Genomic DNA, 25,149 nt, shown 5'->3' on the forward strand with positions numbered 1-25,149 from the left:
ATCAACAGTACACCCCCAAAAAACAGAAAAACAGCCAGAAATCACCACAATCCAATGCCATCCATGATGTTTACATCAAAGAGAGTGAGACAACACCACAGGCACACTCAGTCCATGCACCACCACCACCCCTGGGCAAGCAAAAGGCCACACCAGCAGCCCCCCAAAAACGACAAAAAACAATAAAATAAGCACAATCCCAGCCCATCCATGGCCTCAATTATGTTTAAATTCAAGAAGACACCCCACAGAAAGACTAGGCCCATGCAACACTCACCACCCCTGGGCAAAGGGCCACACCAGCAGGCCCAAAAAAACGACAAAAAACAATAAAATCTGCACAATCCCAGCCCATCCATGGCCTCAATGGTGTTTAAATTCAACAAAACAGTTGTATCATGCACCCATAACCAACCCTGGTCCTACTGGATACTGTGGCTACCCACAATATAATTTATTTAATTTTCTGAAAAAGTTCCAAAATTGTACTTGCAGCAACTGTAATGCCCCAAACAAACTTACTTGTGAAAGTTGATTTCTAATCCAAAAGTGATCCAAAGACAGTCAAAAAGGCCTCAAATCCAAATATCCAGCAGCACCCACAAAAAGTAATCCTTCCAGCTCCAGATCCAAATGAAAGTGACCAGGAGATGGACAAAGCACTGGGAGGAGCCTGCTGGACAGGAACAGGAAGTTGGAGACTGTGGGGCACTTCCTTCCTCCCCCCCCCCCCCCAAAATGGACTCCTTGCAAAAAAAAAGGCCATGCAAATGTCAACCTGAGGAGTGATTCTGATAAAAATCATAATTTTCTGAAGGTTTATCCTGTTTGCTGGTGATTTTCTTGTGCGAAATTGCAAAATCTCTATTTCGCAAGTGCGAGATTGTTCCTTTCCGCCGCAACTACATGTTCGCAATTGCGAACTCTCGCGAGGTGTGCTGTGCAAGGTGGCAAGCCGCGAGTACGTATTCGCGGGCGACAAACTCCCGCGGGAACACGCAGCAAGATCTAAAATGGCGCGTCACTCGCAAAGAAAAACAACTCGGCAAACGCTAAAATGACGGAAAGTGAACGCCGTGCACCACGCCGCGCGCCGCAACCAAGCAAAAAATCCGCCGCGAGCGGATTCACGGATTTTCGACAAATTCGCGAGCGTTCGCGGATTGCGGATTTGCCGAAAATCCGAAAAATCCGCGAGCGGAGCGGATTTTACGCCCATGCTTAGTCTAGACATCAGTAAAGGCCTGTTTGAGGAGGGAAGTTTCAACCCTTTCTTAAGGAGAGGTTATCATGTACCATTTGCCGTGCTATGTTGGGTGGATGCACACATTCAAAGCTATCCTGCACCACTAAAGTCATAACCCCATACCTGACAACTCACATGGTGCCACCGTGAAACACACAATATCGGCTCCTATCACAATTCACCCTGTGAGGAGCCGATATCACACACAGGCAGGGTAAACGATCTGAAAACCATTGTAAATTGTTTTTTTCCATCCCGATTTCCGAGGCTTTGAACTGCCGACGTCCATTAAGGGGGTGCGAAAGCACCCCGGGACATTGGCATCTGCCAGCTTTTTGGGGGGGATGAGTGGGATTAGAGGCAGGGTGTGGTTCAAAAGTACCTCATAGATACTTCTCAGCATGACGCCCTGCACTCTTGGCAGGTATGTAACTCCTGATCTCCAATTGTTGAGGGCAACCAACAGATTTGACTTAAGGTCTGGCCCTGCTTGGGATGTACTCCTAGCTATTTTGGGGGGCCCTGCCTTCATCGCTTGGTAAGTAAAAGCCAGCAAGATAAAGTTCGATGGGCTCTTTTAATTACTGTGCTGTTATCTCTCAGCTCCCGTTTTCAAACCTTAAAAAACACACAAGCAGACCTATTAACAGAATGTTTTGCAATCCTATTTTTGCCCCAAAAAATCATTAGACTTTCTCAAATAAAATTCACCTGAATAGATTGCTGCAGACATTCACAGATGCTGCTGAGAATTCTAATCAGCCTTTCATGCCGAAACACATCTCATGAGGTGAGATAAGGCATACTTTGTCCGAAGCCAGATAAGCCTCTATATAACACAGTTCATCCCAGACTGAGACCTCAAAACAATAGGTCAATCCTCAGCTCTTTCTAGATTTGATAATGGCAATTCTCTCTTGACTGGCTTACCTAAAGTGCACCTCCTGCCCCTGAGGGCAGCTTTGCATGCAGCAACTTGCTTTATCAATGCAAGTAAAAAATTCGCCCACATTTCTCGTGCCTTATTTATGCAACAATTGTTCCTTTTGAACCCAGACCACTATACTGCATCGCTATTACTTTACTTACTTATTTAAGCCCCCCCTCCACTGGTTACCTTTTACTATTGACATTTCTGTTACCTCCTTTAACCTCTTCGCTGCTAGGCCTCCTCCCCTCCCCCCTCCAAAACCTCCCCCCACGCCCCCCAGCTAACCCTTTTTTTTTTTATATTTGGGGTATTCCGCTCTTAGACCCCTGTAACTTTTTGACCACATAAGGTATCCACACCAAATTTGCGCCCTTTACTTCCAACATCACAGGGATTGTAAAAGTACCCAGGTATTGTAGATTCCCCTGGAGGGGAACAAGAAATTTGCCAAAATACAGCAACATTTTGTTTTTTTGGGAAAAATGGGATACAAGTGCTGCTAATGAAAGCGTCTGTTTTTTTCCCTGCAAATGGTATCAACAAAGGGTTTGTGGAACTGAAATTACCATTTTTGCAGCTTTCAGTGACTGACAGACTTTTGTCAGAAAACCAACATTTTTTACACAGTTTTGGCATTTTACTGGGACAGAGCCTATTGTTGCTATTTTTTGTGCTTTCAACCTTCTTCCAGTTAATGGTAGAAATGGATACGAAAGCAATAATGGATTGCAAGGGGCTTGAGGTTTGAGGTTGCAAGGGATTCTTGGTAACAAAACCTGGTGAGAGCCAGACAAGTCAACCAATCCTGGATAATCCTGGGTATCTAGTTTCCAAAAATGTATAGGTTTGCTAGGTTTCCCTAGGTTCCTGCAGAGCTAGGGTTCAAAATGTACAGCTAGGCACTTTGCAAAAAATGGGTCAGTTTTCACTGTAAAAAGGTGGTGTGTCCATGTTGCGTTTTGGGCTGTTTCCTGTCGCGGGCACTAGGCCTGCCCACAAAAGTGAGGTACCATTTTTCTCTGAAGACTTTGAGGATTGCGTGGAGGTTGGAATTTTGTGGATCCACGCAGATCCCAGAACTTTCCATCACAGTAATGTGAGGAAAATCTGTTTTAAAAAAAACTAAGTTTGAGGTTTGCAAGGGATTCTGGGTAACGGAACCTAGTTAGAGCCACACAAGTCACCCCATCCTGGATTCCCCCTAGTGTCTAGTTGTAGAAAATATACAGGTTTGCTATGTTTCCATAGGTGCCGGATGTGCTAGGACCCAAAATCCACAGGAAGGCACATTCCGAAAAAACAGTCAGTGCCTAGTGGACTTTCTGTCACTCTGGGCAGGGGGGAAATCGGGGACTATTGCCCCAATATGCCCCTGAGGGGGGCAGAAAGACTGTGGCTATTCTTTTTTTGGGGGGTGGGGACATTGGGATGCCCATTCTGTTCAGCCCCCACCCCTGCGTATAAAAAACCCAGCATAATCACTGGCACATGGTGGGCTCTCTGCCCACCTGGAGGGGCATATCAGGGGCTATGGCAGCACCATACTCATCCTCCTGCCCTTCAACATGGAGCTATATGGGTGTCGTCTGACGCTGTAGCTGGTGCTGACTGAGGACATCCTCCCCAAAGCAGAGCCAGTGGCTTATTTGATTGGTAGGCCTGGAGAGAAAAACGTTTGGGAGGGGTCTATGAATCCTTATGGAGAAGAACCAGTTGTCCTTATGGAGGACAAATTTTATGAGGAACATGGTGAGGACATTGGGTTATACACCCCACCTGACACTGGCCTGGTTTCCCCTCCTACTGTCACTACGGAGGAGGGAGCTGTTTTTGCAAGGTGGTGCACATGGCTGCTCTGATCCTGGACCTTAACCTGCCATCAGAGGCAGACAAAGCTAATAATTTGATGGAGGTGCTTCAGGTAGTAATTTCCCCCTCAGAACCTTTACTCCCATTAAAAGAAGCTCTTTCGCACATCCTACTTGGGGCCTGGTCCAAGCCCTGCACAGGGGCACTTGTGACCTGGACGATTGCCCACCGTCATCACCCCACTCCTGGGGGTCCAAGTTTCCTTACCCAGCACACCACGCTGGAGAGCTTGGTGATCCAATCCTCCTCAGGCCCGCATTCACCCTAGCGTGTTCCCTACCACTCCACTGGATAAGGAATACAAGAGACAGGACGCCTTCAGTAAGAGCATCTTCTCTTCCACCCGTCTGGAACTGCGTTTGGTGAACACCGCATGCCTATTGAGCTGTTGTTCCCATACTCTTTCGGTTGAGCAAGTGCTGCCAATAGTCTCGGAGGAAGCCTGGGCCATACTCTGTCCTGGCGGTTGCCAACAACAGTAAACAGTAAAGTTCTTAATCCGATGTGGACTTGATACAGTCGACTCGCTAGGTATCATACCTGGTTGAGAACATCCAGTTTTTTAGGGGTTTTGCAGGCCCTTTGATTGCTCTCCCTTATTTGGATACAAGGCGGATTCAGCGCTTACGCGCTTCAAGGACAGCAGAGCTAAGGCTAGGTTCTTGGGGTTGTTTATGGCCCCTTGTGTACCTCAATCTGCCTCTGTCCATTGGGTGGCTGATAAGGGGTCTGCAACCGCCAATACCCTTCCACCATTGCCAACAGGCTTCCCAGCATTTTCAGACCTAAGGGAGTGGGTCCCAGTGACCATGTGGTACAGGCAGCTAGTGATCAGGGCAGTACACCCCTCACCCTGGCAGCCACTGTCTCAAGGCCTCCTTAGCCTTCCCTCCGACCATCATGGGCACCCAGTGGGAGGCAGGATACGCCATCACATCCCCACATTAGAGGTCAATAACATCAGACAAATGGGTACTACAGATTATCCAAAGGGACTACTCCCTCCTCTTTGTGGCACCCCTTCCACTCATCCCACTCACTCACTTACGACCGGCCGACGGAGGACAGTCTCTCCTAGCTCCGTCAAGAAGTGCAGGCTCTCTTGGCCAAGGGAGCCACAGAGAGGGTGCCAGCCTCAGAAGTAGGTCGTGGTTGCTGTTCCCCCTACTTTCCGGTGCCCAAGAAAGATGAAGGACTCCATCCTATCCTTGATCTGCGCCTTCTCAACCTCTTCTTGAAGAAGGAGAAATTCTAAATGCTCACGTTGGGTCTGGACCCAGGAGACTGGATTGTAGCATTGGACACTTATTTCCACACACATTCCCATCCTGATGACCCAAACATGCTATCTGGACTTCGCAGTGGGCCGCAAGCACTTTAAGTTCGCTATGCTCCCTTTCAGTCTTACCAGCACCCCTCGGGTGTTCACCAAGGTGATAGCAGTGGCCGCAGCTCGCCTGCAGAGGTCATGCCTTCCAGTCTTCCCCTATGTTGATGACTGGTTGTTGAAGGCGGGCTCGTCCCAAGTAGTTGTCTCCCACTCTCAAACAATGGCAAACCTCCTGCACTTGCTGGGGTTCACTATCAATGTGCTGAAGTCACACCTGACTCCCTCTCAGATGCTCCCTTTCATCTACGCTGTTCTGGGCACAGTACAGTTTTGTGCCTATCCTCCTGAGCTGTATGTCCTGGATATTCAGGCTTTGATACCGATGTTTCAGACCTTATTTGTGAGTTCGGTGAGACTGACCCTGAGGCTGTTGATCCTCATGGCCTACTGCATCCTACTGTTCACACATGCCCGCTGTCATAAGAGGCTCTGCAGTGGAACCTGAAGGTCCAGTGGGCTGAGCATCAGGGAAATTTCTCTGACATATTCCAGATCCCAGAGGAACTGCAAAGGATCTGCAGTGTTGGCTTACGAACCGGGAATAAGTCAGCGACAGACCCCTCTCCCTTCCCCAACCAGATCTGACAGTAGTGAGAGATGCGTCACTCCTGGGATGGGGCAGCCATCTTGGATAGGTGGAGATCAGAGGCCTCCGGTCTCTGGCAGAATCTCTACTCCACATCAACTTATTGAAGCTCTGAGCAATCTTCTGCCATTGAAAGTCTTTCTGCCTTCCATCAGTGGAAGGCTAGTGCAGGTGTTCCCGGACAACACCACTGCCATGCGGTACAGCAACAAATAGGGCGGCATCTGTCAAGAGGCCCTCCGTCTCAGGTCATGGCTGGAATGTCAGGGCATTTTGCTGGTGGTTCAACACCTGGCAGGCTCTCTGAACACCAGCGTGGACATACATAGCCAAAGATGTCTAGCAGATCATGAAGGACATCTCCATCCAGACACCCATCAGCTTTGAGGAGAGCCGAAAAAGCACAATGTCAGCAGTTCCGTGCACAGGGGTTTCCAAGGCGGCTCTTGCTTGGAGACGCTTTTAGTCCTGAGTGGCGCTCAGGCCTCCTGTACTCCTTTCCACCAATACCACTCCTGCCATGAGTTCTCAAGAAGACCAGGAACAACCAGGCCCAAGTCATCCTTGTGGCTCTGGACTGGGATCAGAGAGTTTGGTATCCTGAGCTGTTGAGCATGGCCATTGGTCCTCCAACCAGGCTGCCTCTTCGGGGGGGATCTTATGTTGCAGCAGCAGGGGAGGGTTCTCCACCTGAACGGTGACAGTTCGCATTCTTCAACCTTCTGCCCAAAGTCTGCACTAATCTTGGCAGCCAGGCACCCCTCCACCAGGACTGTATATGCCCTCCATTGGGGATGTTTGTAACCTGGTGTACAGAGAAACCAACCAGTTGACCCTCTTTCTGCTCACCTCTCTGAGTTCCTTCTTTTTATCCTTTCTCTTGCCCAGCAGGGCTCTGCTCTGGACATCCTAAAGGGCTATCTTTCTGCTGGCTCTGCCTTTCTGTGGTTGCCTAATCAGCTATACGTCTTCAGATCCCCTTTGTAAATAGGATCTTGAAAGGTGTGCAACACATTTACCCCTTCAAACTTCATTATGCCTCAGTGGGACCTTAATCTTGTCTTAACTTTTCTGATGTGCACTCCCTTTGAACCATTGCACAGTTGTCATCTCAGGCTTCTTACCATCAAGACTGCCTTCCTGGTGGCAATAACATATGACTGCAGAGTCAGTGAGCTTTGGCTTTATTATCCACGCCTCCGTACCTGAACATCTACCCAGACAAGTAGTTCTTCGCACTAGAGGTTCCTTTCTGCCGAAAGTTGTTACTCCCTTTCATGAAGGCCAGTCCATCACCCTGCCTACTTTTTATGCTCTGCCACATCCCTCCAAAGAATAAGAGCGACTTCACCATCTGGACCCAAAAAGAGCATTTTCAATCCACCTTGCCCACAAGAAAGAGCTCTTTGTGGATGGCCAACTCTTTGTGAGATATGTAAGAGCAGAGAAGGGAAATTCTGTGCAGAAACAGACCATCTCCCCATTAATTGTGCTCTGCATTAGAAGCTGCTACGGACTGGCCAAGAAGCAACCCTCTGAGGGTTTCTGTGCTCATTCCACAAGAGCCAAGGCTGTGACCACTGCATTAGCTCCTAGAGTCCCGGTCCTGGACATCCGCCAGGCAGTAACGGTGGCCTCTCTGCACATGTTCACAAAACACTACTGCCTGGACAGTCAGGTCCAGCGGGACGGGCACTTTGCCCGTTCGGTCCAGCAGGCATTTGTTGGTGATAAAATGTTTTACAGGTCCACCTCCGGGGAGGTATTGCTTGGGTAACGATTCTAAGGTAAGGAATCTGTGGCTAGAGGTCTCTTATCGGATGAGAAAGTTACTTACTTTCGGTAACGCCTTATCTGGTAGAGACTCCATATAGCTGCAGATTCCCTGCTCTGCGAATGGATTTCTAGGGAGAGGGCTTTCCCCTTTTAGGGCCCTTGTTTTCCTCACCGGTAGTCAGTGTTCTTCGTGGTTCTGAGCTCCTGTCATGAAAAGTCACGAAAGGAGATTGACGTTAGCGAGCTGGAGTGGCGCCTATATAGACTCCGCACACGTCACTTCCAGCATGGACGAAGCCACGTGGAGCCGAACGACACCATCTGCCAGCGTGCAGGGGTATTGCTCATGAAAACATTTCCAGATCCAGTCTGGCGCCTTGAGATAATTCTAAGATTTCTAAGATAAGGAATCTGCAGCTAGATAGAGTTTCTACCAGATAAGGTGTTATCAAAGGTAAGTAACTTGTTCATTGATTACAAAATGTGGACTCTTAAAATTTTTCAAAACTAATGAAAAACGTGCAAAAACTCAAATGTATTTAGCTTGTGTAGAGAGTTGTGTTTCTTATAATAAGATATTATTCAAATGATCCTGCATAACATGTTGCATGATGATCATTGTGCTCTTGTGCAGTTTGTCTTGTTGAAGCTTTTGCTCTCTCTATAGGCCTGGGCCAAACTCACCCTTACCCTGGGTAAGAGCATGCGTTCAGACTCTGGATCCAAACTCCAAATGGAGAAGTAAAATCCTGCTGGGCTTAAATTTTTATGGAATGGACTACTCTGCGCTGGGAGCCTCAGGAGAACCAATCCTTGGGAGCAGGTATGTTGTACAGCAATTGTCTTTGAATGGGAAGGGTAGTTGTACAAACCTAAACGAAAGAGTTAAATGAAGGGTGTGTTAACACACACTATATGACCAAGGTGTTTGTTTGGGCCAGAGTGTCCTTATGATTTATAAAGGAAGGCACTACCTGGGCCTGCCAAGAAAGAGGTATTAATGCCTCAATAAATAAGTTAGTCAAAGATCCTGAGGATTTCTTCTGCTGCAGAGATTCTCTGCTTACTATGTAGATTTTTTACTATGCTTACTGCTGCAAGATAAGGAAAAGTTTCAAGCAAGCGAGTGGCTGGTGTTCTCATTGTGAGCTTGAGAAAAATGTAATACACGTTCTCACTATATGTGTCAGCTACCTGATATTGGGTGGGGGATAGAATTATCTATTCTGTTAATGATGTTGGTTGACATCATAGACTCTATCGGTCAAATTATGCATTTTCTTATTTTATACTATGGGAATAGTACAATCTCCTTGCTCTGATTTTCTATGGTGAAGGGAAATAAATTAAGCCTGCATAGAGCTCTTCTCCACACTCTGTTTAGTTCCGCAAGAGGCAGAGTGAGGTAAGTGGTTCTGCTAGCACCGATTTTTACTGCCGGTTGTTTGGCCGTGCTCTAAAATCAGTGCGAATGGCACCACATACAGTGCAAGAGGGCCACTCGAGTAGATGTTCTACTCAAGCTGCAATTTCCTCAACGCTAGCAGCAGGTTTCTCAACGCGAGCGGTAGCGACCTGCAGTGACAACCCGTGTTGAGAAATCTCGCTGGGAGGTGGTCTAGCATTGGATTTTCTCGCTCGCCAACTTCAAGCTGGCAAGCCGCGAGAGAGGAAATACTCAGCTCCACGCCACTCAGCAGAGTTTTTGGGAACTCTGTGTTCTATGTGGAGTGGTAAAAACTCTTAAACTCTGCAAACGGAGCAGAGTTTACCGCCCAGGCCTAAATTAAATGATATGTTGAAAGACTGAGTTAATCATTGTCTGGGCTGACTAAGTGGTTTGATGAAATTAGGATTCCTTTTCATGTATGTGGAAAAGAATATGGATGTATCCGTTTTCCAAATATAGGGTTGTTTTTAGCCCTATTTTGATTCATTTTAAACTTTTGAAATTAAATTATATATATATAAAATGTAAAAAAGATGCAATTCCCACATCATGTTTATTGTTATGTTATAAAAGGTTATGTAGTATACTTATGCCAATGCTTTATCCTAGCATGTACATGTATATTATGGCTCTTCGAGCACGATATTGGCAAAAACCTATACAATTTGTTTAAAAAAAAAAAAATCCTAAACGTGAACAGCACGGCGCGACTGGGAACCGAAACCGGTCCTGGCAAACAGCCAGGCTGGGGGGATGCTAGTTGGAAGCACCACTACTGTTTCACTGTTGTACCTTTTGTTACAGTGGGCCGATCCCCAGTAACAAAAAAGGCCCCACCCTGGCGGCCCACCGGGAAACACCCGGTGCCTGCTAAGGCCCGTCTGGCCCTTGGCACAGAAGGGTCTTGAATGTTCAAACAATTTATCAATTAATGATCCTACTGGGCTATTTTGGCAGGCACTTATTATCTCACAAGTGTGAAACCACTTCTTCTGTCAAGGTGTGCAATGCCCGCATTACCAGGTATTTCCACCAACTTTTTACATCTTTCCTTTGTGTGTGCCCCATCTTGGACGGCCACTCCTTTATCGAAGTATATTTTTCTACCCTGTAATACTTATTGATATCTATTTAAAGTGCCACAATAGGGGTGAAGTGGGGTTTTTGGGGGAAACGTCTGACTGAACATAATCGCATTCTATGGGGAAAATAACTGAAATCCTCTGGTGCCATTAAAAGGGCGAATCGGTGAATGATGAGAAACTGGGTCTGAAAACTCAGGCACGCATCAACTAACAAAAGAGCATTCTGGAATGTCTATTTTTGGCGATTGTTAGTGATGCAGGTCTCTGTAAAGACATCAGTTTTTTTCTATACACTGAATAGGCAATTTGTTGTATATTACAACATATTTTAACCTGTTTTAGGTACTTGTCGAATCGAATGTTTACAAATACTTTCCTATCTCTGGCCATTAGGCCGGCATATTTAACTTTGCGGCAGTCACAATTGTTTAACAGAAGCATGAGAACGGTCTGTGTTAGAGATTTGGAGATGTAACAACATTCCATGAAAAACGGATGAGCCTTTAATTGTATTTCCGGTGTTAACCATGCACATGAGCAAGCATTTACCCAGAATATTGTTTTATGCTAACTGATGCATGTCGTAAGTTGTTTATTTGGACTTCACAAAGATATTACATACTGTGACTCACACAACAGTGTTTTTATAATCTCTTCAAATGTGATTGGGATCTAAGGCATACATTGATTAAAATATTTCGAAGGGTTTCTTTAAATTACAGTAAATCTACAGTAAATCTAAGCACAGTCTCTGAAGGTTTGGACTGGTATAGTAGTGTTTTTTCAGAGGGTTTAATATTGTGTTCAATCATTCTTAAATAATTTGACAATGACTATACAGAATGATGTATCCGTCCTTGCCGATTAAATAAAACAGGGTGAAATAAAAATATATGAAAGAGTAGCGGGTATTCGGAGATGTCTGGACATCCATATAAAATGGGCAGACCAATGGCAGCCATTTGCCACGTGGACACAGGTGTATCGATGGCAATTCAAGAGCTAAGTTTCAAATTAAATATGGTCATACTTGAGATTACAGGTGTGCCAAAGGAGCTGAGGTTGCTGACTACGTGCACCCTGAAGCTTCTTGCTGCTTCCTGAGAAGCAGATGTTCTCCATTAAACGTATACATAAATTTGAGCATATCAGTAAATGTGTTAACATCTGGAAGGTCTTCAAATAACTTCACAAATATATGGCTGTGTTTTTTAAATTAACAGACAAGAAAGTGTTGACATTGTTTGCTTTACTGTATCATTGATTAGTCTGTGCTGTTTAATTTCTCCCCCCCCCCCCCCTCTGGCTCCCTTCTCTCACTTCTGTGGTCCAATATCTGGACAGATAATCCCATTCCAGTCAATATGGACCAAGATTGAGACATTATGTAAAGCAACAGTAGCTCGAGCTAGAGAACCCTCTATGACCCGTAAACACCTGCCAATTCTCTGTGTTTCTGTTACCGTCTCAGGTTGGAATCACTGACCTTCACTTCTGTTGTTCTTTATTTTTTTTGACTGAGAAAATTAAGTGTATTGCTCTTTTACGTAGCTGGGGATCATCTCCTTCATCGTGGGATATTTACTCTGTAGCTCAATTTTTCTGTCTTTCTTGTGCAACCTTTGTTGCAATAGACTTTTCAAAATCATGGTGCAGCTATGTCTTGTAGAGCTTTACTGCAATAGGACTTTGGTTTTTTTTCTAGTTCTGGGCTGAGACCTTCATAGTTTGGCACAAGTTTGTGCTTGCAGTTTACTGCATGTCTGCTTCAGTGTGTTACAGTGGGTTGGCTGTCATCTTACCCAGCTCGCTGTTCTCTTTTCAACAGTCACTTGGTTGTGGTTTCATTGTTGAATCCGTTAAGTATTTTTGGGGTTGGCCAAAGGTATTGGTTTCCTAAATCCTGAGGTTAGGTGTATTAATCTGCAACATTGTTGCCGTCTTCTTCTATACAGCTGTTCCAAGAAAAGGTTTTGCCTAACTGTAGCATCCTGGGTATCCTCATTGCTGGGGTACAGTTACAGTTGGTGGGAGGATAAAGCCCTGACTAGAGCTAAGTACCTGACACTGTAACCCAGGGCATAACATGTAAATAAAGAAGATACCCTTCTCGACCCGACCGGCTTCTCACTCATTTCTGAAGAACCTTCCCCAGGACATAAGCGGTGAGATTTTGAAAGGACCTGCTTGAAGATGCAGAAGCACTCTGGAGGCATGATGGAGACGGCTCTGGAGGGGGGAGCTTAGCGGGGGGTTGATAGAATGCTGAAGATGGAAAAATGGTGACCAGATACCAGAAAGTAGTATTCTGTGGCCACCCAGCCTTACGTCCTCCAGCAAGTTGGCATCAGCACTCGTTGCTGTGCAGAAAGAGCCCTGTGAGGAGGATGGGCAGAGGAGGGAACTGCCACTGGACACTGGCAGAACTGCCATCTAGAGGACTGTGAGCTGAAGGTGAAGCTATGCCCCAAGCGGCTGTGACGAGAAGCTTGGCCAAGACAGTTCACTGCTGGACTTTTGGACAGAAATTAGGATTTGTTGTAGCATCTGTTGGACATTTGCTAGTGGATATTGTCTGTTATGCACAAGGGTATTGACTTTGTTCTGGATTATAGGACAGGTGACTGAAGTTAGACGGTTGCGAGGAAAGATGTTAAAGTGCTTTAATGTAAACTGGAAGGCCCAGTGAGGAGGCTGGGCAAGGTCATACATTGGCCGTACATTTGACAGAACAGTTGCTCGTACTCATTGAGCAGTACTGGTAAAGAGGACAGAGGTTCAACAAGAGAAGCTGGACATTGTTGACCAGTGTATGGGCTCTACAGTTCCTCAAGGACAGGAATAATTCAGCATAGGGAAAAGGTGCTGGAAATGGAACAACTACGGTCTGGTTTTGAGATTTGCTTTGGTGCATTTCAAGACTAACCAGTTGAGCCTGGCTAACTGGAATTTATGGTACTCAAGTCTGTTCGAGATGTAGGAGGTTTTTGGGATCTCTCCCGTTGGGTGTCGGTTCTCAGCAATGGTGAATGAGGGTTTTTGTTTTGGCAGTTTACAATTTCAGGCACATTTTTGAGTTTGACCAATAGTTACTGGTCATCTGTACTTTCCAAAAGTTAGGGCATTAAGAAGTTTGAGCAGCAGCTGCTCGTCTTTGGCTAGTTTTTTATTTTTTATTTTTTTTATTTTTTTATAAACCTTTATTTGTACAGAAAGGATATACAAATCTGGGCCTACAACCAATCCGGCCGGCCACGACACGATTTAGCAATCAAAAAATCCAGAAGGAAAATATACAGAATCAATCATAATGGAGCGCAATCAATACAGCCCAAAAAGGGGGGGGGGAGGATCTGGACGGCCCGCAAACAGGAACAAAGAAGGTTAATTTTTATAATATCACAATAAGGAGTATAACAGGCTCGGTTACAGCATAAATGAATCCGGGTTCCCCAAAGCAATCAGTGGCTATAAAAAGGCGAAAGGGCAGCAACGCGGAGGAGTGGCACTACAGTATACTTCAGTATGAAAACAGATGCGGTTAACACAAATCAATATTCAATTAGACTCATCATATACACATCCACCACCCAGTAGCACATCGGAAACAGAACAGAGGAACCGGAATATCGACATCAGTAGAACTAACCCGTCATACTAACCTTTGGGAGAGAAAAAAGGGAAGGGAAGAGGGGAGGGGAAGGAAGAGGGGAAAAGGAAAAATACAGACTGAAAAAGAACGCCGCGCCGATACAAGCACTCCGTAGCAAGGACACATAAAAGAGCAGGATTATTAGCAACGAGGAGGGGATGGGAGTCGCAATTGAAATGCGGCATAATCACAAGAAGGAGAGCAGTGATGATAGTGACCCCATCCCAAGCATACCAGGGGAGGCAGGGACAGACGCGGCGCTCTTATAAGAGACACAAAAGGGCCATAGAACTAAGAAAAATAAAACCCGCAGATAAGACCCATCCCACCCAGCACGCCTGCAGAAGGCTACGGCCTACCCCCCCAGCAGCGTGCCTGTCGCCCTAAATCAGAACCCGAAATGTAGCAGAGACAAGAGAGAGAAGAGGAATAAAGAGACAAAAAGAAGGACATGAAGACAGAAAGACATAGGAGGGAGGAGTAAAGGAGCAGAGACAAAACGGTCGGCCTCAGCCCTCCGCCTAACCATACAATCGTAATACTTTTAAAGGAAAACGACACAATCTCGAGCGTCAGAGAACTTACAAGAGGGTCACCCACAGCACTATGTATACGGGCAACTGCGCCACGGATCTGTACACCAGCAGTCTACCGGGAGCATAGTATCTCACCCCAGGCCTTCCTTAGCCACAATTACCACCCACCACATGACAGCGGGAAGTGAGCAAAATGGTGCGGGGCAATCATACGAATGAGAAAAATTCTGATAAAAACGTAGGCCAGGGAGGTCAAACCATAGGCAAGAGAACAAAGGTCCGGGCATGCAGTTCAGGTGTCCCAACAATGTTAACAAGGGCAATAAAAGACAGAAGTTCAGTCTTGCCGTCCGGGAAAGCGGGGGTTTTCTTGCAGTACAGAAACACGACCTCATCAAGGCAAAGATATGCAGCTGTCCACCATGCTTCTCGGGCACTCGGGTAGGATCAGGCCCCAGCACCATATCCAAGTCCCCGAACTCCAAACATTGAAGCGCAGAAGGTTCCGAAACCACTTGCTTGCATACCTGTTGACGGACAGCGGCATGAACCCTCGTCATGATCGAGGGGGGCGAGGCAGTGGTAGCATGTAGACGAGAAGGAACCACAAAGAACCGTCCATTCAAGATGGCGGCGGACCGCACCGATCCCCCAGGGGCACCAGGGGCCAAGGTCGCAAGCAAGGATCGTAGCGCACCAAGAACATCGCCAATTGTAGGCTCACGTACACATGTCCAGGCCCCCGTGCAGTCCAGCAACCCAAGTCCGCCGTCTTGAGGATATCCGCGGCCTAGCTCGACGGCCGCCATTTTGTAGTTTCAGCCTCGTCACCACCCTTCGCGACTCTCGGAGCAGTCCCGCTGATGCGGACCCCCGCAGGTATTAAGGGGGTCCCAGCAATGGCAGCCTTGGTGCAGAAAGGAGAGCCGCCAAAGTCGGGGGTCCGCCTGTACTATCGCTGGCGTGTCTGACGAATAGAGTCCGGGCGCAAGGCTCCAGGGCGGATGGACGGAGCAGCGGCGGGGGGACCCCTTCACACTATCAGTCCTTGGAGCACCGCGCCCCGCACCGGCCTCACGGCCGCCAAGGCAAGCCCGGATCAGGACCACCAGGATGTTCGCACAATGGCCTCTCGCCAGTGGCTCACGTTCCCGGCCGGGGCCGACGTTTACATCAACGTCGGGCTGGGTCCAATAGGTGAGACCCCGGTCCCATCACCACGGAGGCCCCGGTCCCACCGGGGCATAACTTCGGAACCGCGGCACGCAGGAGTCTCCAGGTCAGACGGTGAGTAGGAGCAACACTTTACGTTTCTGTTTCTGGGCAGGATATGCAGCAGGATATGCGAGTCAGGCCGGCAGGCTGACGGAGCCAAGCTAGAGAGCGACCATTACGATCGCGAGCTTGGCTCCTCCCCCATATAGGGCAAACTTCGTCTTTTGGCTAGTTTTGAATGGCATGGTGTACCTTGTGAGGAGAAAGTGGTACCCTCATGCCCAGCAGATGTGTAGGCCGTCAGGCAGCACGCTTTGCCTTGTGCAGGAGGACAGGAGTGGTCCCTCTCGGTCCCTTATGTGTATCATCACCTGACAGAATCTGCACAAGCTCGAAGTAATGTACTGACATGTGGTAGCGCTTACACTGAAGCATGTTGGGCTGTGTCTCAACCACAGGACTCAGGGTATTCCTAGTTCGAGATCCCTTAAGACCTTAAATAGGGAACATTTGCCAATCCTGAGGTATGACTGAAAAAGGCCAGCAACAGTAAGTGAAGATGGAATCCAGTGAGCATTTCCGTGTACCCTTTCCTTAAAAACAAGCATTTGCAATGCAATAGGTCTCGCATTAGGAAAGTTTGAGCTATTTGTATTGTAAATGACACATTTTTTATTCATGTTTTGTTTTTGAAAATAGCGAAATTAATAGCTTTGTCATTTACAATGCCAATAGTTATAACTTTCGCAAATGTGACACCTGTAGCATTTGTAATGCAATATGTGTTGTATTTACGTGACTTACATGTATTGATATTACAAATAACAATGGCTTTTAATTTTTCCAAATAATTATTACTTAAATAAAAGTTATTGTAATTTATAATGGCAACCGCTTAAACTTTTGTAAATAACTTTTGTAAAGATTATGTTCAGTGTATTTTATTGTGACGAAAATTCAAGAACAGAAGTGAAATATTAACATCTTTTTGTTACATTTGTAATAAAGCTTGAAACATTGAGAGAACATATTTGAACCAGTTGTTGTTGAATGGTTGCACAGATTGATGCTGTGGTGGCGTTGAGTGATGTGGTGGCGAACGAGTGATGCTGTGGCGTTCAGTGATGCTGTGGTAGTGCATAGTGATGTTGTGGTGCCCCGGAGTGATGCTGAGTGATGCTGTATGCTATGCTATGTTTTGTTTTGCTATCCTATGTTTTGTTTTGTTATGCTATGCTATGTTTTGTTTTGTTATGCTATGCTGTTTTGCTATGCTATGCTTTATTATGCTATGTTTTGTTATGCTATGCTATGTTTTGTTGTGTTTTATTATGCTATGCTTTGTTTTGCTATGTTTTGTTATGCTGTGCTATGTTTTGTTGTGTTTGGAATGCTATGCTATGTTTTGCTATGCTATTATGTGTTTTGTTTTGCTATGTTTTGTTGTGTTTTGTTAAGCTATGCTATGTTTTGTTGTGTTTTCTTATGTTTAGTTATGCTATGTGTTGCTGTGTTTTGTTATGCTATGTTTTGTTATGTTATGCTATGTTTTGTTATGCTATGTTATGTTTTGCTATCCTATCCTATGCTTTGTTTTGTTATGCTATGCTTTGTTTTGTTCTGCTATGTTTTGTTATACTGTGCTATGTTTTGTTTTGCTATGCTTTATGTTATGCTTTGTTATGTTATGCTATGCTTTGTTTTGTTATGCTATGTTTTGTTATGCTATGCTATGTTGTGTTTTGTTATGCTTTGCTATGTTTTGTTGTGTTTTGTTATGCTATGCTATGTTGTGTTTTGCTATGCTATGTTTTGTTTTGTTATGCTATGCTATGTTTTGTTTTGCTATCCTATGCTTTGTTTTGTTATGTTATGCCATGTTTTGTTGTGTTTTGTTATGCTATGCTATGTTTTGTTGTGTTTTGCTATGCTATGCTTTATGCTATGTTTTGTTATACTATGCCATGTTTTGTTGTGTTTTATTATGCTATGCTTTATTTTGCTATGCTATGTTTTGTTTTGCTATGGTTTGTTATGCTATGCTAAGCTTTGTTTTGTTATGTATGCTATGTTTTGGTGTGTTTTGTTATGCTATGCTTTGTTGTGTTTCACTATGTTTTGTTATGCTGTGTTTTGTTATGCTATGCTTTGTTGTGTTTCGCTTTGTTTTGTTAAGCTGTGTTTTGTTATGCTATGCTTTGTTTTGTTCTGCTATGTTTTGTTATACTGTGCTATGTTTTGTTTTGCTATGCTTTGTTATGCTTTGTTATGTTATGCTATGCTTTGTTGTGTTTTGTTATGCTTTGCTATGTTTTGTTGTGTTTTGTTATGCTATGCTATGTTGTGTTTTGCTATGCTATGTTTTGTTTTGTTATGCTATGCTATGTTTTGTTTTGCTATCCTATGATTTGTTTTGTTATGCTATGCTGTTTTGCTATCCTATGCTTTTTTGTTATGCTATGCTATGCTGTTTTGTTATGTTATGCTATGTTTTGTTGTGTTTTGTTATGCTATGCTATGTTTTGTTGTGTTTTGCTATGCTATGCTTTATGCTATGTTTTGTTATACTATGCCATGTTTTGTTGTGTTTTATTATGCTATGCTTTATTTTGCTATGCTATGTTTTGTTATGCTGTGTTTTGTTATGCTATGTTTTGTTATGCTATGGTTTGTTATGCTATGCTAAGCTTTGTTTTGTTATGTATGCTATGTTTTGGTGTGTTTTGTTATGCTATGCTTTGTTGTGTTTCGCTATGTTTTGTTATGCTGTGTTTGTTATGCTATGCTTTGTTGTGTTTCGCTTTGTTTTGTTAAGCTGTGTTTTGTTATGCTATGCTTTGTTTTGTTCTGCTATGTTTTGTTATACTGTGCTATGTTTTGTTTTGCTATGCTTTATGTTATGCTTTGTTATGTTATGCTATGCTTTGTTTTGTTATGCTATGTTTTGTTATGCTATGCTATGTTGTGTTTTGTTATGCTTTGCTATGTTTTGTTGTGTTTTGTTATGCTATGCTATGTTGTGTTTTGCTATGCTATGTTTTGTTTTGTTATGCTATGCTATGTTTTGTTTTGCTATCCTATGATTTGTTTTGTTATGCTATGCTATGTTTTGCTATCCTATGCTTTTTTGTTATGCTATGCTATGCTGTGTTTTGTTATCCTATGCTATGTTTTGTTATGCTATGCTGGTGAGGGTGTATGAGGGTGAGTGAGGGTGTGTGAGGGTGAGGAGGTGTACGGGTGAGGGTGTGTGAGAGGGTGAGGGTGAATGAGGGTGCGTGAGGGGTGTGAGGGGGTGAGGGGGTGTGAGGGTGAGGGTGTGTGAGGGTGAGGGTGTGTGAGGGTGTGTGGGTGTGAGGGGGTGTGAGGGTGTGTGAAGGTGAGAGGGTGTGGGTGAGGGTGTTTGAGGGCTCGGGTGTGAGGGTGAGGATGTGAGGGGGTGTGAGGGGGTGTGAGGGTGAGAGGGTGTGAGGGGGTGTGAGGGTTAGGGGGTGTGAGGGGGGTGTGAGGGGGTGTGAGGGTGAGGAGGGTGTGAGGGGGTGTGAGGGTGAGGGGGTGTGTGAGGGTGAGGGGGTGTGTGAGGGGGTGTGTGAGGGTGAGAGCGGGTGTGAGGGTGAGGGGATGTGAGGGTGAGGGGGTGTGAGGGTGAGGGGGTGTGAGGGTGAGGGGTGTGTGAGGGTGAGGGGTGTGTGAGGGTGAGAGGGTGTGTGAGGGTGGAGGGGTGAGGGTGAGTGGGTGTGAGGGTGAGGGGTGTGAGGGTGAGGATGTGAGGGGGTGTGAGGGGGTGTGAGGGTGAGAGGGTGTGAGGGGGTGTGAGGGTTAGGGGGTGTGAGGGGGGTGTGAGGGGGTGTGAGGGTGAGGAGGGTGTGAGGGGGTGTGAGGGTGAGGGGGTGTGTGAGGGTGAGGGAGTGTGTGAGGGGGTGTGTGAGGGTGAGAGCGGGTGTGAGGGTGAGGGGGTGTGAGGGTGAGGGGGTGTGAGGGTGAGGGGGTGTGAGGGTGAGGGGTGTGTGAGGGTGAGGGGTGTGTGAGGGTGAGAGGGTGTGTGAGGGTGGGGGGGTGAGGGTGAGTGGGTGTGAGGGTGAGGGGTGTGAGAGGGTGGCGAGGGTGTGAGAGGGTGGGTGAGGGTGTGAGAGCGTGAGTGAGTGGGTGAGTGAGGGTGAGAGGGTGTGTGAGGGTGTGTGTGAGGGTGAGAGGGTGTGAGGGTGTGTGTGAGGGGGTGTGAGGGTGAGGGTGTGTGAGTGTGAGGGGGTGTGAGGGTGAGGGGGTGTGAAGGTGAGAGGGTGTGTGAGGGTGAGAGGGTGAGGGTGTGTGAATGTGAGGGTGTGTGAGGGTGAGGGGGTGTGAGAGGGTGGGTGAGGGTGTGAGAGGGTGGGTTAGGGTGTGTGAGAGGGTGAGTGAGAGGGTGACTGAGGGTGAGGGTGTGTGTGAGGGTGAGGGGGTGTGAGTCTGAGGGTGAGGGGGTGTGAGGGTGTGGGGGGAGTGTGAGGGTGTGTGAGTGTGAGGGTGAGGGTGTGAGGGTTGTGAGGGTTAGGGGAGTGAGTGAGGGTGTGTGAGGGTGTGAGGGTGTGTGAGGGGAAGTGAGGGTGAGGGTGTGAGGTTGAGGGAGGGTGAGGGTGAGGGTGTGTGAGGGTGAGGGTGTGTGAGGGTGAGAGGGTTTTGAGGGTGAGGGTGAGTGAGGGGGTGAGGGGTGAGGGTGAGTGAGGGGGTGTGTAAGGGGGTGAGAGGGTGTGTGAGGGTGAGTGAGGGTGTGTGAGGGTCCGAAATAGCAAAATATGAAAGACAGTGGACTTAGGAGGTAATGCAGGAGCCGGTCAGGCAATGGATGAGTAGGTCTTGGCGGACAAAAACAGCAATCGAAGGAGAGGCTGAGCAACACTGGAGGCGGGGAAGCAACATTAGCAAAAGCAACAGAGAGCATGTGGGAGGGGTGGGAGTTTGGGCACACGAGAAAACTTGCAAAATGAGGGAGACAGCAACACGGAGAGTGGGACAGGTATTTAGGGGGGAAGCATTGCTCATGTGCTCCGGCAGAATGATGTGGGTGCCAATGTTTTAACATCTATATATATGAGATTGGTCAGCAATTCAGAAGGCATGAAAAAGAAGTTGTGCAAAAGTAAATTTGTTTAAGACGGAGGAGCTGACCGCAATTTGCTCACTGGTATCCCTGGCTACACTCCTCCCTCCGCAACAAAATTGTTAAAAAAAAATGTTGGGGGGCATATGAGGCAACGGATGAGCAGGTGGGGAGGGTAAAAGCAGCACATGCATGGCAGCAACTCTGGGGCGGGGGAAAAGCTACTGAGAGAGAAAGCAACAGAGAGATTGTACACTGTAGAAGTACATGATAAAGAGCTTAGAAAACAAGGCCTCAAGTGAGAGCAATAAAGCAACATGCTCTTGGCATTGCTTTGGCGGGGCATGGGGAGCGCATTCCTTTCAAGTCTGATGCGGGGGAGCAAATGGTGAGCGCGCACCCGGCGCACATATACTGGCCATAATCCGCATTCCAAAGCCCTCTGACAGCATTTCCTGGAGCCCCTACATAAGTCTCCTCGGAGTAATGCGCAAGAGCATTGGCTCAGGCGAGACCTAAAAAGATAAGAATGACTGTGGGATGTCCTGAGACAGGATGCTGATTACTTACCCAATAGGGGACGTGTAGAACTGTTCCAGCAGCCCAATTAAGAGTAGACCCAGAGACAGTGGTACTGTGTAAAGAAAAGGAAGGAAAGGGAGCCATGGGTTAGGAGGGCAAATCGCACATGTTGTATCCTGAAAATATTGTTTTAGTGCATTGGGGAACATGGATGAATTGTAGTATGAAAGAAACAGTTATTTCAGAGCATCGTAATAATACATATGTATAAAAGGTGTCTCCTTGGGAGCACATATTTTTGTTATAACATAAAGTCATATTTAGCAGCAGTTAGTAGATGTTTGAGAACTGCCTGAGTTGTGCAATTTGAGATTTATCTGGGTTTAAATGCACACGAGAGAAGAGTGATTTTGCTGTGCATACATTTCATGTGAAGTTACTGATGTACTCTCGTGTAAGTTGCAGAATAGTTATGGTGAATTAATCTGTGTTCTGATGTGTTAAGTTTGGGCATATTTGTTAGGAGTTCATTTATATCACAGACAATATAGTTGCTGTGAGAAATTAATTTCTGTGATGATTTTATAATTTAAACATGGGTACAGGACAGTATCTCACTGGTGTTGTTGGGTCTGCAGGTATTTGCGTTGACACATAGAGATGGTATCATTGTTTAATGTGTACACATAAGCATTGCGTACTGATCCAGATTTGTGATCTGATATATTTATGGACATAGCATATGATTGCAAATTGATATAATTTGGCTTCCATATTGTATACATATGGAGAGTGGGTCCAAGCCTATATCTGTGTTCTGCACATATGAAGAATGCACACAGATGCAGATGTGTGTGTGTGCATATATGGTGGTTGCATACCGAAGCTTATTTGTGTTGTGTTCACATAAGGATTGCTTAGAGGTGCAGATATATGTTGTGTTTATAAGAATATTGTGTATGAGTGTTTGTGTGCTATCATCTGTGTAATTTAGTAATGTCGGGAAATGCCAGGATGCTGTGTGAGTGTTGTTGTCGTGGCAGGTTTTGTGTTGGAGTCTGGTAAAGAGAGTTTTGAGAAGAGATGATGAAAGCCTAAACATTCTATTTATGTGTTTGTGCTTTGGATGTGTAGACTTGGGAATGACAGGGAAACTCTGCTGAAGGGGGCATGAGGTTTCAGTACCCCGGCTGTGGTCTGACTGGGCGTTGTAACTACATGTCCTGGTTCTATACATTTTGTATGGCGTCATTGTACTGGTGGGGTCAAGGAGTTTGCAAGACTTGCAGGTCTTGGACCTTTGTGCAATGTTTAGTTTCAACCTAGTCATTGTCTCCTTTTATTGTTTGACATGTGGTACAGGTGCCTCATGACTTGGAGGGTTGCAAGGATTTCCTCGACCTATCGCAGAGTTACTCTGACTGCTGTTTGTTGTCTTTGTGTGGGTATAGAGGAGTTTAACAGGTGGTCATTGGGTGAATGTGCATCCTAGACATGTTGGAGATCGAGTGATTGTGAAAGACTGTACTTATGCTTTATTTGCAAAGGAATGACAGTTCTATCTTTTGTTGTTTGTAAGAAAGAAAGGCGCAACTTCTGGTTGTTTGCATTCTCTGTGTGTTTGAGCTGCGCCTGGAATGCTGAGAGTAAATTAAATAATTGAATTTTGATGTGTGTATGGAGGCTGGGAGTCAGTTGAAGTCTGATAAATTAAAACTAAATGATGACAAACTAGAAATCGTGCCACCATTCAAGACCTCTCCTCTGAATGAGTTACATTTTAGTCACCGTGTCTAGAGGCAATGCCAACGCCAGCAGAATATGTAAAAATAAAAACCTCAGACTCGAATGTGATAACAGGCTCACCTTGTCAGAAAAAATCAAAGAAGTGCTAAGGACATGGTGGTTTGGTTTCAACTAAAGCTACGTCGCAAAATCATTTATTGATTCTCTCTTTCACAAAATGCTGTTTGTTAATGCATTTATTGTCTAACTTTTAGACTATTGTAACCTGTAATTCCTCATGTCATGAATTACCAGTCAAGGAGATTAAAAACGTAATGTTAATCCAGAACGCTGCTGCTAGATTGGTCTGCAAACTTTACAAATATGATTCTGTATCTCCAACGGTGCATGCTCTCCGCTGGCTGGAATTAAGTTTCAGTTTCTCTGCCTGGTAAATAACGTGTTACACTCCGCTCAGAAAAACCCACTTGATGGATTTATTTGATTTTAATAACCTTTAAAGGTTTGCCCATGTTTGAATTCTTAGAATTAGTTTGTTTGAAGCTGAGCTGCAGTCTTTGCAAGACATTAAATATGCCATAGACTGGCCTCCTGCTGTTTTTGCTTAATTACCTCTCTGGTTCCAAGAGTTTCAACTGCGCTTGATAGGAGAGTCCAACATTGTGGCAATCGGAGCCTTTAATCACTTGTGCCCTGGGGTCTTAAACTTACATTAATCCCAAACATAAGCACTAAGAACACCTTTTTAGCACATGACCTCAGGTTGGCAAAGTAGAGCAGTCCAACTCTTACTCGGAAGTGATCATGTAAAGCTTCTGTAATATTGTTAACATTGATGGAGATACGACAGTTAAGCTGCTCCCATGGGACAATTCTTAATGGTACCTTAGTGCAAACAGTCTCTCTAGTTCATCCCAGAGATATTGAGGGCACCGATTGTCCGTGGGAAAACAGTCTTGGGCCAATGCTTTTGCTTACTCCTTCCCCCATTGTACGATTTCCAACTCACATTCCGCCTCTCAGCTTATCCCCGCCACACCCATCCCTTTGCTCCGTATCCAGTACAGACCACTGAGCAAGGATGACACTATATTCACTCCATTCAGCCTACACAGTCACAGTTGGAGATTATGGCACCTGCGCATGCTGGTTCAAATCAGCTGTCTGTGCACTGGTCGGGATAAGGCTGCGCCGGGGTCACAGTGCTCGTGGTTCAGCAGATCTTGCAGTGTGGGTTCTTCCTCATGGCCAGTCACAAAAACTACCACCAAAAAAAGCAAGGTACCCACCCTTGATGAGTCTTCCAGACTTGGTGCAGACTTCTCTTTCCCTGTATGATTTCCTCAGGTACTCAGGTTCTTTTACAGGGAGACCCCGGATTCCTGTCAGGTTTTCCAATCCCCTTGATGATTCATACTGCAACTACTTCAGAGGAACTCATATGAGGTAGAGTTCCATGTCGACAGCCCCCTCGGTTCTAGGCACATATGATCTGTTTACGCCGTAAGGAAACTTCAGGGTATTCAGACCTCGCAGAGAGGTGATTGTCTTTCGCTCATGGTGTTGAATGAACTGCCGCTCATTCTTTCTTAGCCCCTGTCTACCCCTCAACTCCTAAGCATCATCTTCTTCATGCAAAGACATCTCTAATGCCCCCTACTGAGCAGTCGGTCCGCTCTCTCTCGCCCATTACCAGACAGAGAAATCTTAACCCCTGGCTTGAGGTTTCTGTACCACTTCATACCAAAGTTGCAGTCAGTGTTTGTATGTTCCTACAGTCCGCTCCTAGACTGACTCTGGGCAATTTCTACCTTTTGCTTATTCTACTCAATCTACTTGAGTACTAACCCTTGCTGGCAACTCCTGCAGCAGGGAGGGATGGTGCTTGGAGTCTCCTGTCATAGGAGACCCTAAACAAGGGTACAATAGAAGGGAAGTTGGTCCTGCGTAACTGTCTTTTAATATGTGGGAAACTCCCTAAGCTTCAAAGTGACTATCTGTTGCCTCTCCTCCATGTCTAAAAGTATGATGCACTACAAAGGATCAATGCAATGTCCTGGAGGAGCCT

General features: G+C 45.9%; 1 protein-coding gene across 2 annotated transcripts in view; it reads left to right on the forward strand.

Annotated features, from left to right (window-relative positions):
- CHID1 (chitinase domain containing 1) overlaps positions 1–25,149 on the forward strand; it is a 1,625,859-nt gene that overhangs the window by 909,203 nt on the left and 691,507 nt on the right. For both annotated transcript variants that reach the window (XM_078684035.1, XM_078684036.1), the window contains one exon: positions 8,466–8,621. In XM_078684035.1, coding sequence (XP_078540161.1) covers positions 8,466–8,621 — 156 coding nt within the window. The remainder of the gene's footprint in view (positions 1–8,465; positions 8,622–25,149) is intronic.

Source organism: Lissotriton helveticus, chromosome 3_1 (assembly GCF_964261635.1).
Source record: "Lissotriton helveticus chromosome 3_1, aLisHel1.1, whole genome shotgun sequence".
NCBI lineage: Eukaryota > Metazoa > Chordata > Amphibia > Caudata > Salamandridae > Lissotriton > Lissotriton helveticus.